We start from the raw sequence: 18379 nt of genomic DNA, 5'->3' as shown, positions 1-18379 counted from the left end.
AGTTTGGGAACTATGTGTACAGTCTGAATTTCTGTCCATGAATCCAAGTATTTAAGAAATAATCACTTTCCATATTTCCTTTCATTCAACTGAATCTCACCTGTGAGACCCATCCTGCCAGTTGATAAGGGATTCCATCTTGATCATACAGGGGTGCCCTTCCCTTCCTGCAGCCCAGCCAGAATTCAGGAAGCTTACTTAATGCCTGGAAATGGAGGAAGGGCTTCAAATCCCAAGTCTGCCTTCGTTGTCTTAGGCAAGCTTACCATCTGAAACATGGTAGTCTATGAATTCTGGCAGCTCTGCCCCCACATTATAATGGGGAGTGAGGTTATCAACTGACGCCTAGGAGCCAGGTGTACTGTCTCTGTAGGCAAGAACCATACTCCCAAAGCTTTTATCCCCTTGGGAGCACTGAGAAGGAGGTGCTTGGATCCCACTGCTCACAGGACCCAAACACGTCTGCCCTTCCTTCCTCTTGTATCTCAAAAGCACTCTCTTTCTCTTCTAGGACACCTATATCTCTTCCATGGGCTTTCACCAGAGTCTAAATGTGTCTTGACTTTAGGTCTCTTCTGCTTTATCCCCTGCAAAAAATCTATGTGTTAAGAAATTTCAGAAAACAGAGGTGCCTGGATAACTCAGTTGGTTAAGCATCTGCCTTTTGCTCAGGTCATGATCCCAGGGTCTTGGGATGGAGTCCCAGTTTGGGCTCTCTGCTCAGCAGGGAGCCTGCTTCTCCCTCTCCCTCTGTACCTCCCTCTGCTTGTGCTCCCTCTCTTTCTCTGTCAAATAAATAAGTAAAATCTTGGAAAAAAGAAATCTCAGAAAACAAATACCAACATTTCAAAAAATAATGCTGCTACAATTATTTGTAGAAACGATCTTGTCTTACATTGGAACCACCACAACCTAGAATATTTTTACATTGCCTCTTGACCAGTGACCACAGGAAGCCATTTATGTATAGCAAACACATATATGGCTGGAATTGGAAAATTTGGCTAAGTGTCTGATCTTTCCAAATGTCTACAAGATTCTAGTTCTGTCCTTCCCCACCTCCAGAGTAGATCCTAACTGTGTGGTGCCAGAGGAATATCTCTTGGACACAGTTGAGCAAAAATATCGGGAAGGTATCTATTTCCCTGTCTCAGCTACCATCCATGGCCACTCCCCTCCTGCTGCTTTTTCTTGTAGCCTTGACCTCCTCAGACACGAGGACATCTGGGAGTAAGGCATGGAGGAAGCAGCCCCACACAGAAAGCAGCTTTCTGAGGTTACTGGTAACTTCCTCCTTAATAAACACAAGGAACTGATCTTCTTCATTTTGCTTAACCTCATCTCAGCATGTCATACTGTTGAACGCCATCAGTGCTGAACCCTGTCCATCCTTGGCTCTGATGACCCTTAGGTAAGTCCTCCTTATCAAATTTTTGAGTGGCACAAGGCTTAGAGTGATGACTAGTACAATGAAAGACATGTATGGGATTCAGAATAATTTTGATTGGCTGAACACTGACACATAAATAAGATGGGGTCAGGAGGTGTAATCTGTCCAATACAACTGTTTATAGGCTTATGTGCTCTCTGACTCATTAGTGAAAGTCATCTTATCACTGTCCATTCCATTCCATTCCATGAGCCCTCTCTGCAAAGAGGTATGTTGATAAATTCAGGGAGTTAGGTGCCAGTGGGAGAAGCACCAAGTTGATTAGGGTTCTAGAGACCACATCATATGAGGAACAGTTGAGGACACTGATACTTTTTAGCCAAGAAAAGAGACTATTAAGGAAATTTATGATAAAAGCTTTCAACTACGTGGAGGGTTCAATGTAAAGGGGTTAAAAATACATATACCAATAGTTTTAGAAAACGGGACACGGACAGCTATATAGTACCTATACGGCTGGGGAGGGAGAGGTAGGAGATTATTATACAGGAGACCTTTCTCTTTTAACTGTCTTATTAGGTAGTGAGTTTTCTAACATAAGTGAGAAAGCAAAGACTAGACATCCATCTACTAGAGAGAACATCGAAGGGGTCTTTGCTTCACAGTGAGAGACTAGGATGACTTCTGAGAGACTGGGATGACCCTGCAAAGCTAATGAAGTCTTAAAGTGAGAGAACTCCATGACAACATGATGTCTTCTATTTCTGCTGCCAGCCTCACCCCTTATCTGCCATTAATTCAGTGTTGTAGTGCATTTGGACACTGCTCTAAGCAGGAGATGAATGAGGAGATAAGAGAAGAAATGGTAGAGAAAACAATAAAACAACTTTTTTTAAAAGAACCTGCTGCATATCAGGATCTGTGTGAGGCACCATCTATATGTCTTCTTATTTGATCCTCACAACAAGCTCATGAGATATTTAGTATTACTTCTGTGATGAAACTAGGGTTCAGAGAAGTTAAGTGACTTCCCCAAGAACACACACGTATCAGCTGGTGGAGCCAGATTTGAACCCAGTTCTCTGTAATTCCAAAGCCCTGTGTGAGGTGTTATTTTTATTCATCCTTTATTTATGGTAAATGATACTGGTTTTTAAAAATTTTCATTTGGTATAAAGATTCCTTCTAAAATATACCGATTCAAAGTAAGTCAAGAGAAAAATAAGTATATAAAAAATAACACAGATTTGACAATGATATGAAGTGGTACTAGTAGCTAGAATGGCTAAAGTTTGGGAAGCACTAATTCCAAATATTTTGACAGCAAGACTTTCCAATTTAGTCTATTTTATATGACTGCTGAGTACAAGGAAAAGAAGGAAACTTGAAAACTGAGTGGAATGTAAATTAATACTCCTGTGCCCTGATACATGGGTAATTTCATGTGTTACAATAAGGAAACTAAATGGACCCTTTCAAAAAAATATATATATATGATTGTAAAATCCAGAGGAAAACCCCAGGTGGGGCCTATCCAAATAAAGGATGAAGTTTCCAAGGTATGCACACAGAATGGCTGAGAGGAAGTGAAGACCCTATGAGTCAGGGGCCAGGACTCACGCAGGAGCCCTTTGGCTTTGGGAGGCCCTGGAAGGAAGGTGAAGGAGTTGACAGGTCAGTTTGGGGAAGAATGACCATCACCTTTCCCGTGGTTAAGGATAATTTTTGTGGTCAAAAAAGGTCAAAGTGAGAACCGGAAAGTCTGAAAGGAAGACAGAAAAGTATGAATAAAGACTAGGTAGCTGCATAGCCTGCTCTGTGCCGGGTGATTTGCATGCAAGATCCCACCTGTCTTGCAGAACAATGCAGCAAGGATGCTGGTCACCTTTCTTGCATGAGAAGACTGAGATGAGGAGATGTTCAGTAATGGGTTCAGAGCCCAGGGGTCAAGCCAGGATTTGACCTTAGCCACCAGTTCCAAAACCATGCTATGCTACTTCCCCTGCATTACACGTCCTTGCCTGGATGCTCCTTCTCAACCCAGACAACACACAGCTTTCTCTTTGTTACTTTTAATTTCTCCAGTCCTACAGGGCACAACTAGCCTCCGAGAGAGTGGAGGAGACATGCTCAGAGGGAGCTGCTCCCCTCCTGAGTGCAAATGCTGCAGGCTCAGAGGCACATAAATGCCTCCAAACATTGAGCAGAGGCCTTCTCAAGGACTGACTGGGTCAGAAAAAGAAACCATACATTTGAGGCAAGATTATTATATGTGTGAACCCTGACCCTGAGGAAGCACTAGGTTTGGAAAAATCTGACTTGGCATTCACACAGCTTTCAGTCTTCTGCTTGGGACTTGTTTCCAGGCTCAAGAGTACCACCCACTTCCAGAAATAGGAGCCAAGGTAATAGAAACATTGTAGATCACGACAATTAGGATTAGATCAGGATAATTTAAAAACGGGCTGTGGATGTTAATTGGCTTCTAACGGGATCCATGGAGGTATACTCAAAGAATGGTTTGGGGGTGGGGAGTGAGAAGAGAAATACCCAGTCTCTGGGTTTTCTGGCTGCAGACTGTCTCCTGCAGCTCTGCCAAGCCAGAAACAGTCCGGGGTACATGGCAGCCCAGTAAAACTGTTGTTACACTGAGCTGAACCCTTACCTTTAGGTCTCAAAGGTTGCACTCCTGGATCTCTGTCAGTGTTTGTCATGTTTGTGGCTGGGCTGTCTTTGGGGAGTTTCCTCAGGGCTTTACATTCACTCACTCTCCGCTAGTGCATTTGTAGTCATTTTCATCGGTGGAAATGCCCACCTGCCATCAGAAGTTATCTGGAACCAGCCCCTGTCTGTGGTGCTATTTCTTTCTTGTCAGTTCCCCTTTCTGCATTTGAGTTCTAGCCTCAGCCCTGACATTATTTCTTTCTCTACAAGGAGTGTTAGGAGGTTTGGGGGAGCTCACAAAGGCTCCTTTTCGTTTGTTCCAAATACCTTGCTTCTGTGTTCCTCGGGAATGCCACTGGGCTTATGCATCTGGTCTCTGGGAGCTGCAGTAGATGGGCATTGGTGACAGGTATGTTCTTATGAAGCTCATATGCCTGGGGAACGTGGTGTTAGATAAAGCTGCGTCTGGGGCAGAATGCTCAGAGGTGGGGCTGACGACTGGCAAGGGAGTGGGTAAGTAGGTTTGTGGAGTACATGCATAAAACTTGTGAGCCTCAGGCTTGATGTGGAGACTGGCTACATTGGAGGTAGGACATTACAAAAACGTTTCTCTTCCAGCCAGAAACCTTTGTCTGCTTTGGTGAGCTAAGAGACAGGACAGGCAGGAAACAGAAGGGGCCACTTACCAAACGACCAGCAGCCACCCCTGGCATCAGGGTGCTGGGGGCTCCAAGTAGCTCTGCTGGAGAAACTATCCAAGGATCCTGGCCCTGCCTGAGACCCTTGTGCCAGTGAGAAGTCCAGAGATCTGGAGCAAAACCCACAGCCTCTGCAGTGGTCTCTGTTTTCTTATTTGGTCTTTCTCTTCCTGTCTCTCTCTCTCTCTCTCTCTCTCTTTTTTCTCTCTTTTCTCCATTTCTTCTTCCCCTCTAAATGCCCCATCACAATATTGGCTCCTCTTGGCACTAGAGACCAACAGCTCATTTGAAAAGAAAGTCTTAGGTCAAAAAGAGCCCAGGCAGTGGGCTCGTGTTCTGTATACCATGAACATATTTGCATTTGCAAATAGGCTTAAAATAGTGCCTCCACTAATAGTTATTTAAGGAGAGACAGGTGAAAATAATTTTTGGCCAAGGGAACTTCCCACTCCTCTCAAATGGTAATAACTAAGGAGATGGTCTATTCCTCTGACATCCAACCTCTTGGGACTAAGGCTCTGGACTTAAATGAGTCTAACTATGTGCACAAGTTCATAGTTCTCTATTATTTCATCTGTTTGCTGTTGCAGGTACCATTAATGCTATTTAAATGAGCTATCCTGTGTATAAGCTTTTATAAATATCTGTTAATTGGTGTGTCCTAAATATATTTATTGAGTGCTTAACGATGTCACAGGTAGTGGGTATTTAACAGGGAGCATAAAAGACATGGTCCTTATACTTTTGAACATTTTAGTCTAGTGGGAAAACAGTACTAATTAGATAGTCACACTAAAATTATCGTATGGCAACCATGCTTTGAAGGCAAGGAAATGGCTCCTTGTGATTGCACTGTTTAACTAGGTCTTTGAGCTTGATATTTTCATTACTCTAATATCCCTGGATATCAGATATCTCTTCTTGGTGGAGATGAGGATCAGATGTTATGGAGTTGAGGCTAAGGTGGGAGAGGAAAGAACGTAAAAGGTGAAAAGTTAAGCCAAGCCAGATTCTTTGGGAGAAAATCAAGATTCAAATACCAAGTTTCAAAAATTGGATAGAGGTAGGAGGTAAGTCTAGGGGTCTCTGACCAGGAGACTAAAGCTGTGAAGAAATAGAGCAAGAACAAAACATGTCTGAAACAAGCAAAGAAGGTGGTGGGAAAGTTCCCGAGTAGTTATCCAGAGTCCAAGGAAGTGTTGACAATTCACCTTTCTTGGTCAGGCAAATAAGGGTATTTAGGGGGCAAGACAGAAGGATAGGGCCATAGGTTGGGCACACAATCCTTTATTTGACCTTTATCCTCATCTCTAACCTCATATACAGACTTGTTTCTGAACCGTAGATCGGAGTATACTCAGGGTGAGGTTTGGGAAATAGACGCCATTTTGAATATGTGTAGAAGAAAAATGTGTCTTCAGCACTTTCCGTCTCCCCATCAGAATAGGAAGGTTCCCATTCACTATTCTCCTTCTTTTTAAGAGTATGGTTCCTTTCTGAGTTCCTTTTCCCATTTAGATAAATTAACTGGCACTTAACTCTTAATGGCTAAAAACAAAAAATATTGCTCCCTCCTAGCTAGCATTTGTATTTTAATAGGGGCTTTCAAAAATGCCTTTACCCAAGGAATGAGTAATTTGGGAATTCCAAGCACCAGGGTAGGGTTGGTATACAGAATAGGGAGAGGGGACGTCCCTCAATTTGTGCTCTTGAAACATTGGCTTTCTCTCTTTGACCATGATTCTGGTTCTGAGAGAACAGGAAGGGGCCCTCTTACTTTTTTATGCCAGGATTGGCATAAATGCCTTTTAGGGAGTTCTGTGGGTCTTATTTGTGGTAGGTGGAACCCTCGACCAGACGTGCACAGAGTTGCCTGTAAACTTTGCATGATGCTCACCCATAGGCACTTTTTGACAAAAAAAGGAAAAAATGGTTTCCAAAACCATTGATAATTTGGAAAAGTGATGCACCTTGACTTAGAAAGATCTGATTCTAGATATGACTGAGAACTGGACATCTGTCTTGTACATAAACTTGCTATAAGGAGACTGGAAAAGCTAAATGCTTTCATCATGTTACGCTACTTCTTTTGGGTAAGTGAGGGAATGGACTTTTGATTTTAATACTTAGTTACCTAATATATCAGGGAATGAATAAAAGCAGCCTTTCCTCCTTATGAGTCTTATGAGTCTACATAGACATTTCTTCTTTGTACGTATGCATCTTTGATGCTGCTCCCCTCATATCTGTGTGGAAACACCATGCTCCCAAATGGGTGAAGGGAGGGACAGCTAATCAAAGTAAGTCAGTGTTAAGTCTGAAAAACTCTCCACAAATGGGGTCCAGAAAGATTTTCTCCAAGAAGAGATTAGAAACCAAGTCCGACATATGATCCAGCCTGAGCTAGTGAGAGACATGTCTGGTAGGGGAGCTCAGTTAAGCTCAAGATGGGTGATGCACGTCCATAGCCAGTCATCATCTCCTGTGTCTACAAGACACCAAGAAGTGTTCATGTTTTCATCAAGGTGACATTCATGCTCATCCTCTTTCTTGTCATACCCACTGTCCCTATGCTGGTTCAGCCTCTTCATCTCAGGTCTATGAGACTTTAATCCTGGCTTTCTTGACCACCCTAACACCAGCCCTCACCTCCTTCCTCAGGTCACTGATAGGTTTATTTTTTTAAACTTCCCTTACATAATTTTCCTGCTCCCAGACCATTAATCTCAAACTCTCAATTTTCTATCACGTCAAATACAAACTCATCTGACATTCCAGACTCCATTAAGCTATCCTACTCTACTTATAGAAAAGAATTTCACATTATTTGTGCAAGTGAAGAAGTAAAAAAGCCCTGTAGCATCCATCATGTTAGTCTATTAAACAAGAGTGATTCTTGGCACTCAGTTGTTGAATGAATGAATCAATCAATCAATCAATCAATCAGTCACCCTCATCTTCACTTCCAGTTGATTATAATCCTAAATATTGCTTGAACCTATCCACTTCTACATCTGCTACTACCACTCTAGACCAAGCGGCCATCTTCTTTCATTTAAATGACTGCGGTAGCCAACTGATTGGTCTTCTGGCATCTGTTCTGACTTCCCTACCATCCATTTGCTACACAGTAGCCAAGGCATCTTTTCAAAATGCAAAACTCATTATGTCACTCCTCTAATTTCTTCAGTGATTCATGTTGTACTCAGAATAAACACCAAAATCCTTTGCTGACCCCTAAGATAAGCATGGTCTGTTGCCTGCTGACCTCTGCAGGCTTCTCTCCCCACTTGTCTAGTCATTTAAGCCACATCAACCTTCCCTCATTCTCCTTCTTGCCTCAGTGCCTTTGTACCTGCTGTTCCTTTTGCCTAGAATCCTTCCAAGCCACTTCACTTCACCTATATAACACTAATTCAATCTGTTCTGTTTACCTATTAATGCCTAACAAACTGTCCCCAAACTTAGCAGCTTAAAAGAACTAATATTTACTTTGCCTCACAATGTTGTGGTCCAGAAATTTGGGCAAGCTTTTGAGTGATTTTTCTAGTCCTCATGGCATCAACTGAAGCCAGTTCGTGGTTGGTATTAATCTAGTGAATGGGCTGCTCTAGAGCTGCACTGTCCAATTCAGTAGTCACTAGCCACATGTGGCTACTGATCACTCGAAATGTAGCTTATCTAAGTGCTATAAGTGTAAAATACCTATAAGATTTTATACAGAAAAAAATGTAAAATATCCATTAATAATTTTATATTAATTATATGTTGAGATTATAATATTTTAGATATACTGAATTAAATAAAATATATCATTAAAATTGATTTTTACCTATTTTTTTCTAATTTTTTAATGTGACTACTCAAAATTCTCAAATTACATATGTGATTGTGTTATATTTCTATTGGAGAGTACTAACCTAGAGCACGGGTCAGCATTTTTTTCTATAACAGGCCGTATCGTTCCTAACACAGCTACTCATTTCTACAAGTATAATGGAAAAGCAGCCATAGACAATAATTAAATAAATGGGTATAGTTGCACTCCAACAAAACTTTATTTGTAAAAATAGGTGGTGGCCATATTTGGTCTGTAGGCTGTAGTTCACTGACCTTGGATCTAGAGGATCGAAGATTTTATTCCAGTGTCTTGTGGCTTGGTAGAAATGGCTGGAAGGCAGGCCTCAGCTGGGACTGTTGACCCAAACACCTACACATGACCTCTTTGATATGGTGGTCTCAGTGTAGTGGGACATCTTTTATGATGTTTTAAAGCCCAAGAAAGAGTATTCCAAGAAAGATAGAAGCTGTAATCCTTCTTATGATATACCCTGCCAAGTCCCAAACATCCTTTCTGTCGCATTCTGTTGGTTAAACAAGTCTCTATGGCCAGCCCAGATTTAGGGAGAGGAATTTAGACTTCACCTCCTCATGGGAGGAATAGCAAAGAACACATGTCCATCTTTAATCTGTCTCATCATTCTTCAAATCTCAGTTTAGACTAGTCCTATAATAGGCATTCAAAGTACCACAAACCTCTCCTTTGCAGCACTTGTCATCATTACAATTTTACACTTAATTGTGTGATTATCTTGCTCCCTGACTAAACTATAAGCAGCCAAATGATGAAGAGCTATTCCTGGTATTTTTCATCATTATATTCCAAGCACTTAGCACTATGTCTGGCTCAATAAATATTTGTTGAATGATATTAGAGCACAGCTTTTTAGCTATTAATGGTACTAATCTCAATCCCACATTCTCCGCATACCTCTCAAACATATCACAAAACACCCTGTCAGAAGCCTTGTTAAAAGTCAGACACATTTCAATCCCAGCAACCTTATTATTTTGTAGTTCAGAAACTTTATAAAAAAGGAAATAAGCCTACCCTATTCCTCCCAGTACCTCAAAGGTAGTAATAGCTGCTCTAACAGTATAGCTTCAGGTTCTGGTGCTCTGAGAAGTAATTCATGCAGCATGTCAAGCCAGAGGCAAGCCAAGGCCCCAGGCAGCTTGTGGTCCTCCTGGACCTCACTCACAATGCCAGTCCACAAGCTTGTCTTGTCCAATGACAGGATGAACTGACAGAAGGCCCTGAGCACTGGGCTGAGGCTGACCTAATTTACCTTCCTCAGAGGCTGTAGCATCATCTCCTGCTTTGCTTAAAGCAAGGACTCTTGTATGTGCCAGGACAAGGTATGCATTGCCACCTTGCACACTGATCCTAGAGCTTAAATTGTAGTTATATGGGTACACCCTATCTTTCTTTTTAGTACTGAGTGAGGGAGCAAGGTCCACACATCCTTATTTCCCCCACAAGCTCTAGAACGAGCCTGTCACTGAGTATATTCAGTAAATGTTTTCATGAGAGACAGTCTCAATGAACAATTTTCCTTAGACACCAGCAAACTTAGCACCTTTCCTGACACCCTGATCACCACTAATATTCTAGTCAAGTTGTGAAACAGAGAACATTTTTCTCCGTTGATCCCCAACTTCTACCTTGAATTCTTCTTTCCCTTCCTGTGTCACCATATCTGTACTCCTGTCCCACCATCTGGCTGGCCACCACCACCCCACATCCCTTCATAGAGTCTTCTGCCTGAACTAGATCCCATATGTTTCTTCAGATCTGAGATACAAAAGATCCTTTCTTTATCCCCTTCTCTTTCCACTCAAATACATGTATTTCCCTAGAGTTCTTCTAGGTGAGACTTGCTGAAACACACTAAAGTGTGCCTGGAGCTAGGTCCATGCTAGAAAACTGATAACCTGTCCAGGGCTGGAGTGGAGAGATGCATTCTCTGCCTGACACATAAAGGGTGCTCAAGTAATATTTGTGGGATGAATGGAAGCTTAGGATAAAACTCTCCTGATAGGGAGGGACCCTTTGGCTCCTCCGGCCCCCATCACAGCCTGTCTCTCGTGAATGTGCACTCTGATCCCAGGAGCTACCCTCACACCTGGCCTTTTGAATGTGCTGCTCCCCCAGTACACTAAGAGTAGGTAGAATCAGAATCCTCTCTCCTTGCTCCCACAGCCCCACTGAAACTGGCTGGAACTTTTAAAGGAACTGTACCAGTATTAAAAAGAACACAACGAAGCTGTGTGGGTTTAAACCTCAACTCTATCACTTACTACTGGGTGGCTAGGGCAAGTTCCCTATCCTCTCTGAGGCTCCATTTATTCATCTGCAATGTGGGGGGTGCGGTAAGTAATCCCACTTTGTTATGAGGAATAAGACTGTAACTAGTCATTCAGCTGCCTCTCACTCACGGTCCATGATGGGTCAGGCATATATATAGTAAGGAAAAGTGCTGTACAGTAGGAGCTCTTTGGTTTCTGTGGTGAACATTCAGCTACATGGAGGCTACATGTTTTAAATTATTGTCTAGTTCACCGACCTACAGACCTTATTCTGAACACAGCTGACAGAAATCTCTTCTCAGAGAATCCCCCCCGTAAATTCTTAGGTTCTTTCCTCTCCCATTCCCCTTTTTGCTCCCTCCCTTCAAAAGCCAGTGTTTCTACTTCTCAGGCCCTCTGGAGAAAGCAATGACTCGTGGTTGTGGTTGAGAGTTCATTCCTGAGGAAACAGTGGCATTTCTGCTCTTCTTCAGAAACAACAACATTGAAGAAACTGGTTCCCTAGCCTAAGCCCCCATCCTCACAAATATTCCATGGCTAGAGTTGAGAGAAGTTCTTCACACGGCATGTAGAGGAACATGTCAGTCTCAAGCATTTTAACACTGTATTTTATTAGGGTCTTTGACAAATGAAGTGTCCAAAGTGTTATCCAGGACAGGATCCAATCTTCAAATTAGTGTTAGTAAAGTTGATTGGAAAGACTCGCTGCTGGGCCAGGATTTTGAGGGGGGAAGCGATCTCTGTCCCCAAATTCTTAAAGGGCTTTGCCAGAAGTATATTAAGGTTTCTCTGCATAGCTCCAGAGAATGACACCAGTATTAATGAGAGGAAGTGAAGGAGAGGCCATTTCTTGCTCAGGGGAAGAGAGAATTTCCAAATAGAGAAGTTAAATGGTATTGATTTCCTTGTCATACACAGTGCTTCTCCCCAGTGCATGAATTATAGAGATAATTTGTCCAAAATACTGTGGGCCATACTGAATCATGTAATAATTTGAATCAAAAGTATTTGTTAAATTTATAGTGAAATATAATTTGATTTTGTGTCCCTGCTCAATACATTGCCCCAAGGAAAAACAAATCTTTGGTTGGGTCAGGCATGCTGATTTTTGGTTTGTAAACAGTAGGAGATTCCTATATTAGATGGGGATTCAGATTTAAAGGATTCCTAGTCCTCAGATTCTATGACAAACAGGGTGCTGGTGGTGATTTAGTATGAGGAAGTCCATAGGAATCAAATAGAGAAATCTCTTTCCAGGCTCTACCATTGAGTGGTGTCAGCTTTGGCCCAAGAGTTAATGCCCAAGCTCTGTAACCTACTGAAATTGTTGGGAGGGAGAAAAGAGAGTAATCAGGAGCAAGTGTGAGGTTCATATACTGAATACCCACTGTGTCCTTCAGTAACTGAATATATGTGTAACTCATCGTCACAAAGCACTACCTTTCTAACTATTTACTAATTAACACTATTTTTTTTAATATTAAAGAGCTCCTGCAAGTTAAGAAAAATTTATAAAAAGCCCAAAGACTCTAATTAAAAGTAGTAGAAGAAATGTATGCACAGTACATGGAACAAGAAATGTTGTCTCTTGGGGCATGGGTGGCTCAGTCAGTTGGGCGTCCAGCTTTTGATTTCATCTTGGGTCATGATCTCAGGGTTGTGAGATCAAGCCTGCATCCAGCTCCACCCTGGGCTTGGAGCCCACCTGGGATTCCCTCTCACCCTCTCCCTCTGCCACTCCCCCCATCTCTCTCTACCTCTCTGTAAAAAAGAAAGAAAGAAAGAAAGAAAGAAAGAAAGAAAGAAAGATTATCTCTAATACATTTGAAAAGATGTTCTAAGTCATAATAAAAGAAATTAATTTTAAAATTATAGTAAGCACCACCTCACATCCATTAGGATGGATACCATAAGGAAACAAAAATAACAGGTGTTGACAAAAATGTGGAGAAATTGCAACAGGGCAATTGTGCACTGTTAATGGGAATATAACATTATGCAGCTGCTGTGGAAAACAGAATGTCAGTTCCTCAAAAATTAAAAATAGAATTGCCATATGATCCAGTAATTCCACTTCTGAATATACACCCAAAAGAAATGAAAGCAAGGCCTCAAAGAGATATTTGTACATCCATGTTCACAACAGCATTATTCACAATAGCCAAAAGGTGGAAGCAACTCAAATATCCATCAACAGATGAATGGATATACAAAATGGGGTATACATGCAGTGGAGATATTATTCAGCTTTAAAAATGAAGGAAATTTTGACATACACTACAACATGGATGAACCTCAAATAAATTATGCTAAGTGAAATTAGCCAGTCACAAAAAGACAAACACTGTACGATTCCAGTTAGGTAGCTAGAGTAGTTAAATTCATGGAGACAGATGATGAAATGGTGGTTTCCAGGGCCTGGGTGGAGGAGAGAACAGGGAGTTAGTGTTTAATAAAGTAAGGAGTTTCAGTTTTGCAGGATGAAGAGTTCTAGAGATGGATAGTGGTGATGGTTGCACAACATTGTGCTTAACACCACTGTACACATAAAAATTGAGTAAGATGATAAATTTTATATTACGTGCATTTTACCACAATGAAAAATAATTTTTAAAAATGACAATGAGATGTCATTTTAACTCTCCCTACTGGTAAAGATCACAGGATAGAAAACATGCTCTGTGAAAATAGGTGTGCTTGTTTTTTTGTTGTGGGGGAGCATAAATATTTAATTTTAGGGGAGAACAATTTTTCAGTGTCTTTGAAGATTAAAATTACATTTACCCTTTGACCCTTTGGTCAAACCATTTCTACTTCAAGGAAGATAGCTTACTCCCACATATGTGTTTTGGCATATGATCAAGGTTTTTCATTGCAGCAGAATATTGCAAACACCTAAATGTCCCTTGATAGAGGCTGGTAAAATAAATTATTGTCACTCAATAGAATATAACAGACTATGCAACTGTTAGAATGAAGATACCCTGTACATGTTAATACAGAATCTCTAAAGTAGTGGCCAGTGTGCAAAATTGTGTATAAAGTGCTACCATTTGTGTTTAAAAAGAAAATGAAAAAAGAATATGGGTCTATGTTTTCATTTTGTTTTGCCTAAAATAACTGCAAGTAGAGGCAAGAAGCTGTTAACAGGTAACAGTGGTCTCTCCAGTCATGTCTGTGGGAGAAAACTTGATAGCTCGTGGACAGGGTTAGGAGAAAGACTTGGTTTCCACTATTTATCCCCTGTACTTTTTAAATTTAGTACTACGTGCAAGTATGATCTAATCAAAAATTTTTAACTAAAAAGATAGGTTATAGTCTAGAAGGAAAGAAACTTAACAGACAATTTTAGCCCAAAGCCCCATGCTGAGTGCTATGGGAACAGAGAGGAAGGGTGTCTAGCATAGCCCAAAGAGACCAGGAATGGCTTCTAGACACACCACGCCCAAGGATGAAATTTCTGCTATTGGATCACAAATAGTTGCGCATCTTCTCCTGAGCATTGGTTTGTTTTATCCTCATGGGCAGATCTGTAAATTCACCGATTAGGTTTTCATTTTCACATCAACTGTTAAAAGGATATAGGCCAAACTTGTGACCTGAACCATACAGGGTAGGCAGATTTCTAAATGGTAAACATTTAGCACTGGACTTGTACCAGGATCCATTTTATATACTTGCATTTGGTTGGCTTTTTAGCTATTTCTAGTTTTGGTCATTCTCCACTATTCTGTGCTACACTGTAAGCCACCCTACGGCCTTTTTGGTCTAAGTTGGAATAAGTGGGTGAGTGAAGAGGAAAGGAGGGAGGGAGAGGAAGAAAGAGAGGTTAGAAGTTACAAAGCAATGCGTGCTGTTTTCCTTGGCTCATCATGTTCTCAAAGTGGGGTCCTTAGGCCAGCAGCACAGTATCACCTGTGAGTTTCTTGATGTGGCTTTCACAGAGCCTACTAAATCAGAATCTCCATGGACAAGGCCCAGATAACAGCTTTAACAAGATCTTCCAGATCATTTTTATGCACAGTAAAGTTTGAGAATTACAGGGAAACCAAAGGCAAGTCGATTTCTAAACATAAATACCCTTCATTTGTCCCATCATAGCCATTGTCTTGGTCAAGGTAAGTAATGCTAGCTATTCCAATAAACAATCTCCCAAGTTTCATTAGCTTGACACAATTGAAGTTTATGTTTTGCTCATGTCACAGTCCAATATGGATCGCTTTAGGGTGGAAAGAGCTGCTTTATTAATTTGTTCACTGATCCAGCTTCCTTTAATAGTGAGGCTTTGCCATCTTCTAGGACCTTGGACTCTCTGAATTCTCTGCATCAAGAAGGCAGGAGAAGGAGGAAAGAGAGAGATGCTTTAGTGGCAGGTCTGGAAGTAACACCGGTCTTTTCTGCCCACAATTCATTGGCCAGAACCCAATCACATGACCCATCGAACTTCAGGGATGCTGGGAGGTAGGGCTTATCTGTGGAGCTAGAAGGAAAAGGAAATGGCCTTCATGAACACATAGCGTGGTCTCTGCTACATGCATGGGCCCAAGCAAACCCCAAGCTCCACTTGTCATGTTTTGGTTTTTAGTCATTTTCTAATCAAGTTCTATCTTTTCTTTTTTAATTCTAGCACTATGGGACTGAGTAACACTCTCCTTGTGATGGCCCTCCTGCTCTATGGTAAGAACCTTTCGGCTTTTTAAAGTCCTAGAATCCTGCTATGTCTTCTGATGAACTGGCCACTGCAAGACTAAGCCTGAGACTTGGTGGGTTTTACTTCTTTCTATCCAGTGTTGCATAATACCATATGGGAAAAAAAAAGAAAAAGAAAAAAAACTTTCCTGGAGAAGAAAGAGGCATCATGTTATAGAAGGTCTAGCCTGGGATGGTGCCCCACCCCTCTGTACATCCTCTCCCTCTGCCATCTTCCTCCCATGGTACTGGATGCACAAAGTAGGGTACACTGGCCTATGCAGCAGCACCCAGGGAACTAGGGGAAGACCCCTGCTCCGACACCCCCAAGGCTTAACTCTTTTGCTCCATACATATTTCCTTTTGGTCTTCTCTATTCCCATTCCTGGCATTCTCAGGCTTTTAGAAAACAGCCAATGGGCTTCTAAAAGCCTTCTATTAGGGGACATTGGTTTCCATGTTCCCTGCCTTCCCTCTCCTCCTCCACAGCCTGCTCTAGCAGTTGATGCCCATAGATCACAGTGGCCCCTGCTTACTGGGAGGATCCAGAAGCCCAGCTCTGCTACTCCCTCCTTCAGTGACCTTCAGCTAGTTACAGCAACTGAGTCACCGTGAAGTGAATGAAGCTGATCTTCAGGGTTTCTCACTTATACAAGCCTTTCCCGAAGTCCCCTCCAAGCGTCTGTTAGGGGCCCTAGCAGTGTGGTCACATGTCTTATTCTTTGGTAAAATCTTCCTAAGTATGTTATTTTAACCACAATAGTTAAGACCACTGTCTCTTTCCACTGCGACTTTCCCCTCCATCATGTTCTCCTTCTGTTGGCTGGCAGTGTAGTGGCCATGGGCATTTTGTATTTGAAATCTATATTCTGTCTCTTCAAGAGCACTCCACCCCTCCCCCCCCAAAGAAGAAGTTTTAGAAGAGTCAGCCTCACAAGACTCAGATCTTCCCTGTTTGCTGCTCCTCTCTGAGTTTCAGTTTCTTCATCTATAACCTGGGGTTGGCTGAGGTTCCTGCCACACATCCTGTGACTGGGCGACTTCAGTTTCTCCTCTCCCGCTGCCCCTTCCTGCGGCACATCTTCCCCACCCTCTGTACTGAGAGAATAGCCATCCCAGTCTTGATGTGGGGCACACAGTGGCAGGAGCGGGAGAAGGGTGGTGAGCTGAGCCTGAGCTTGGCCACAGCAGCAGGCAGCCGCCCTTAACTAACTGGCCTGCCCATGAGTTCACATCCTCCAGACGGCTCTGCACCAGGCCCTTGGCCGATGTCCTCCTGCCTGCTGTGTGTGACAAGGAGTCAAGACGCTAGGGAGAGTTGCTCCCTCAGAATGACACTTGCTGGGACGGGCCTTTTGGGATTTCTGTGTTCTGCCTAGCCCCTTGGAAACTGTTGAGTCCACTGTGAGGTCTATATATGTGCTAACTGACCACTCCAGTACTATAGGTCAGAGCAGAACCTTCTACTTCCCAGGGCCTGCTAACTGTGAGGAAGGGCGTAAGACAAGGCTCTGAAGAACATTACCCAGCAGAAAGCCCTTCCCATCCACTTCTTATTCTATTTACTTGACAAATACTTAGATATAGCAGTTACTTTGTGCCAGGTACTGTTCTAAGAGTTTTGTAAATGATAACTTATTTAAACATCACAATAACTTGCATATAGATGTGGAAGCTAAAGCCCAGAGAGATTAAGTAATTTGTCTAAGATCAAGTAAATTGTCTAAGATCAACATAGGTAAGGAGTGGCAAGGCTTGAATTCACCCCACATGTATAGATTCAGCATCTATTCACTTAACCTTGACATTATACTGCTTCTTCCAACTCTTTCCCATGAACTATTCATAAGTGGTAGGATTTGTTCCGTGGAGACCCAAACAACTTTGGTGGATAATGTCACTTATCCCTCAGCCAAGTTCATAAGCTTCTCAGGAGCACGTCCATCACCTTCCCTGCAGCCAACACCTCATCTATTCCTAATGCTTGGGCCCCACCCTTCTCATTGCAGTGACCAGCCTAGCTCTTATGACTTGGGAAAAAATGAAGAAAAAGGGGCCTAGAAACAAATTTTTAGAAAAGTTTGATACCATTTCCCCCCAAACTTTCTGACTTTGCACACTGAAAGTGAGAATAAAGCTGAGAAGCCCTATCAAAACTGAGTCCAGATGTCACTTTTGCCCTTGCCTTGCTTTTGAAGTTTCAAAGTACACTGCTTGGATACTTCTTAGCCTCAGAAAAGAGAATTACCAATATTGAAACCCTAAAAGTAACCTCCCCAAATGGTAACTGCTTAAGTTTTATCGCAGTAAAAGAATCAGTGATTATATATTTGGAGGTATAAATTTCAACGCCGAGATAGGAAATGGTGACACCAGATCAGAATATCACATTGCCAATACTTCACATGCTATTAAAAACAGCAACAACAAGAAAAACAAAACAAACCAAAACAAACCAGATACCATTATTTTTTAAAGAAAGAAAAAAAAGTCAACTTGAATTTTATCTTTCTTCTCAGGACGCATCTCTGTGTACTGGGCTGGTGAGCACTGACCTGGCCACAGGCAGGCATCCAAGGGAAGAAAGGAGATGCAATTGGCCAGGTTAATCCACAGCAAAAATGCAGGGTTGAATAATTTATTTGATGGCAGAGGGAAAACAGTGCAGCAAAATAATTCTGTTTTTCCTCTCTCCCATATGTTCTGTGTCCTCCCCTAGTCAGGGAAATTAGACATTAGAGTTGCTGCCCCTGCCCTTGCGGTGAAAACTAGATGAGAGTTTAAGACT

At 42.0% G+C, this 18379-nt stretch overlaps 1 protein-coding gene across 1 annotated transcript in view; it reads left to right on the top strand.

Moving 5' to 3' along the window:
* The window catches only part of CD86 (CD86 molecule), a 66444-nt gene that overhangs the window by 20068 nt on the left and 27997 nt on the right, over window positions 1–18379 (top strand). Inside the window, exon 2 of the mRNA XM_080825835.1 lies at window positions 15530–15579. Within this exon, the coding sequence (XP_080681961.1) occupies window positions 15530–15579 (50 nt within the window). The remainder of the gene's footprint in view (window positions 1–15529; window positions 15580–18379) is intronic.

This window comes from Martes martes (genome assembly GCF_963455335.1).
Source record: "Martes martes genome assembly, chromosome: 1".
In the NCBI taxonomy this organism is placed as follows: Eukaryota; Metazoa; Chordata; class Mammalia; order Carnivora; family Mustelidae; genus Martes; species Martes martes.
This window is presented reverse-complemented; position numbering and strand designations above follow the sequence as displayed.